Source organism: Dipodomys ordii, unplaced genomic scaffold, assembly GCF_000151885.1.
Source record: "Dipodomys ordii isolate 6190 unplaced genomic scaffold, Dord_2.0 Scaffold68, whole genome shotgun sequence".
Classification (NCBI taxonomy): Eukaryota; Metazoa; Chordata; class Mammalia; order Rodentia; family Heteromyidae; genus Dipodomys; species Dipodomys ordii.
In genome coordinates, this window is record NW_012267284.1 from 4,832,376 (window position 1) to 4,836,154 (window position 3,779).

General features: G+C 43.2%; 1 protein-coding gene across 1 annotated transcript in view; it reads right to left on the reverse strand.

Moving 5' to 3' along the window:
* The window catches only part of Rnf216 (ring finger protein 216), a 102,389-nt gene that overhangs the window by 65,008 nt on the left and 33,602 nt on the right, over positions 1–3,779 (reverse strand). The window contains exon 11 of the mRNA XM_013023539.1: positions 3,594–3,672. Coding sequence (XP_012878993.1) covers positions 3,594–3,672 — 79 coding nt within the window. The remainder of the gene's footprint in view (positions 1–3,593; positions 3,673–3,779) is intronic.

The following is a 3,779-nucleotide window of genomic DNA, read 5'->3' on the forward strand; positions in this document are numbered from 1 at the left end:
TGAACTCTGGGCCTGGGCGCTGTCCCTCAGCTCTTCAGCTCAAGGCTAGTGCTCTACCACTTGAGCCACAGCGTCACTTCCGGCTTTTTTCTTTTTTCTTATGTGGTGCTGAGGAATCGAACCCAGGGCGTCAGAAATGCAAGGCAAGCGCTCTACCACTGAGCCACCTTCCCAGCCCCTCATACTTTTTTTTTTTTGTAGACAGGTTTTCATTTTCTTTCTTTTTTTGTTGGTCATATGGCTTGAACTCTGGGCCTGGCCACTGTCCCCCTGAGCTATTCAGCTCAAGATGAGCACTCTATCACTTGAGCCACAGCATCACTTCCCATTTTCTGGTGGTTTATTGGAGATAAGAGTCTCATGGACTTCGCTGCCCGGGCTGGCTTTGAACTGTGATCCTCCAACCTCAGCCTCCTGAGTAGCTAGGATTACAGGTGTGAGCTACCAGCACCTGGCCAAAACATCCTATATTTTAATAACAGCTTTTAAGGTGATAACAATTCAAATTGTATGCATGCTACTTCTTTTGTAACTCTCCCCCCTCCCCTACTATGACTAATATCAAAATAAAAATCACACATTTTAAGTGTGGATCCATTATTACTTTTTCAAATCTGGAAATCAAACTTGGCTTTCAGGCTTGCTAGGTAGGCACGTTATCATTTGAGTCATGCCTCCAAGCCCCTTTTTGCTTTGTTATTTTCAAGATGTGGTTTGCTTTATGCCTGGGCTGTTCTGGGCTGTGATCCTTCCTACTTGTACTTCCTCATATTGGTGGGTATAAGTGTGTGTCACTGCTTCCAGCCTTTGTGCTTTGCCCCTAGCTAGGAAAACAGGTGTGTGCTATGATGCCCAGCCACCAGTTAGGAACATCTTTTTATCCAGGCTGGCCTCCAACCATGATCCTCTGATTTCCATCTCTTACGCCGCTAGGCTACAGGCTTGAACTACTGTGCCTAGCTTAATATTTTGTATATATTAAAAGAACTTTTGTTTGTTTCCTAGAGTTAAAAATTGTTTATATATAACTACTGTGTATTGCAGATTTTTTTTGTTCTCAATGGCCCCAGACACCTAGATCATGCCAGATCATAACAGCACTCAATTGGGTGACACAAAAATTAACTGCCCTGGGTGGGCCAAAATGTTGGGTTTCTATTCAAACTTTTTCCCTCCTCAGGGAGGAGCAGAAACAACTCCCCATTACTTGCTTCTACACCGAGCTGGGGAGGATAATGTAAGTGAGCATATTTTAGTCCCATTAATCTCAGTGGCTTTTTCTGCAAGTGATCAGTGTGCTCACACTCACATTTCATTGGCTAAATGAAACAAAAGGGCCATCTCCAAGTTCAACAATAGTGTAGTATAGTCCTTCCATAGCAAGGAAACAGAATATTTGTTGTTACTATTTGGGATCTTAAGCTCCACAAATATCCAAAGATTAAGTTCTAAACACATTCACTGGATGGATGGAGTTTCACATTAATGTGGGCCATCAGTCTATTTCTAAATGTCCTTGGAGAATAATGGCCTCTGTTTCTCCTTAGCCTTCCAAATTATATATAAGCATTTTCAGTAGCTATTTGGAATCATAGAAGGAAATGGAGATCCAGCTCTTTGCATACATATTTCTTCATATGTATTTACTTGAAATACTCAACACAACAGCCTAACAGAAAACAGAGGTTTAGAGCTTAACTTTACTCTTTCTGCCTTTTCTTTCCTGACATCAGATGGGTATTCAAAGTCCTGAAGGTCTGACACTATCTAGCTTATTAGTCAGCTTTATATTCCTGGTATCAGTCAATGTCCTGGCTGCTTCTACTTTGGAAGCCTTGAATACGCTTCCAGCTTCATTCTACCTCTTCCCTTTCTTTCCTTTGCTCTGTTCCCACTGCTTCCTAAGCAGGACCCCCCCCCCCCTCAGTCAGTTGCAGGGCTTAAACTCAGGGCCCAGGCACTGTCTCTGAGCTTTTTGTTGTTGTTGGTGGCTGTGGGGCTTGAACTCTGGGCCTGGGCGCTGTCCCTCAGCTCCAGCTCAAGGCTAGTGCTCTACCATTTGAGCCACACTACTTCTGGTTTTCTGAGTGGTTTATTGGAGATAAGAGTCTCCTGTCCTGGCTGACTTTGAACCATGATCCTCAGATCTCAGCCTCCTGAGTAGCTAGGATTGCAGGAATGAGCCACCGGTGCCTGGCTTCCCGGAGCTTTTTTATTCAAGGATAGAGCTCTACCACTTTAAAAGCCATAGCACCACTTCCAGTTTTCTGGTGGTAAGGTGGAGATAAGTCTCACAGACTTTATCCTGCCTGAGCTGGCTTTGAACAAATGATCCTTAGATCTTGGCTCCTGAGTAGGTAGGATTACAGGCCACCAGTGCTCAACCAGCTCTGTTCTCTTTGTGCTCTGTATCTTATAGCCTCAGGTATTGTCTTCCCAGGCATTCCAGTGTTTGACATACTAGACACACACAAGGACAGTCAGTATGCTTTCTTAGTTCCAAGATTCCAAAGATTAATTAGGATTTTTTATTGGTTGTTGTTGGTTGTGGGGCTTGAACTCTGGCCTTGGGCACTGTCCCTGCGCTCTTCAGTTCAAGGCGAGCGCTCTACCACTTGAACCACAGTGCCACATCTGGTTTTCTAGTGGTTTATTGGAGATAAGAATCTCATAGGCTTTCCTGCGTGGGCTGGCTTTGATCCTCAGATCTCAGCCTCCTGAGTAGCCAGGATTACAGGCATGAGCCACCAGTGCCCTGCTAGGACAAGTTTTATAGTAACAACCTAGGGTGGGGATAAATTATTAAATAGCTACATCAGTCAGTTATAAGAATACATACAAGTTTTATACAGAAATATTAATGGTGAACACAAAAGCTGCAAAGTTTCACACTATTAGTTTAGTTTCTTCTACCACCTCTACCTCAATTCTACTGCTCTCCCCAAGACATTGTAATATTCAACTCTCGTTATGTGGTTTTAGAAAAATGACCCTAAACACATTTGTCTGGGTGGATATCAATATTCACTAAAAACTCTTAAGTGACTTATAAATAGCAGGCATATTTGAAGACTGTCAGTTTAGAGTAGAAGCCTAGTTAGAGAAAAGAAAAATTTGCAGCACAAGGGTGACTATACAGCTTTGACCTCACCTTAGAACAGAACTGAAAAACCTACCAGACATTTCAGAGATGTCAATATAATACCCAAGTGCTATTAGAATTTTGGAGGCAATAAGAAGTGTTGTGTATATGGGTAGTATTTGAGCACAGGGTAAGAAAAAGGGCAAGCAAGAAATGACACAGGAAAAAAAACGAAGTTCCTATCTTATATTAGTATACATTTGTCCTTACAAAATGTCATAGAGCAGGGACTCAGAGAGCTCTGTAACTGGAATCCTACAAGTGGATCCTACTTTGTAACCATGACAACCACCAGCACGCAGTACTCTTCTTCACATGATTTTACTAAAAGATGGCACTCATACTTCTCAAATAGCCGCATATAGTCACACAGTACACTCTGGGTGAACCATCAGGGAAACTGACAATACCAAAACTCAGTACAAGTGTAGGAAAAATCTTGCTTCCTTACCTTTCGGCACCGAGGATTAGGACAGCTGAACCTTTTCACATCACTGTCCAACAGGGCAGGAAAGCTGCAGGAAGGGCACCTGGAATCAGACAGCATAAACGGTATTATTCAAAAGGTGACAGCCTGGGGCTGGGAAGTTGGCTCAGTGGTAGAGCCCTTGCCTTGCATGCCTGAGGCCCTGGGTTC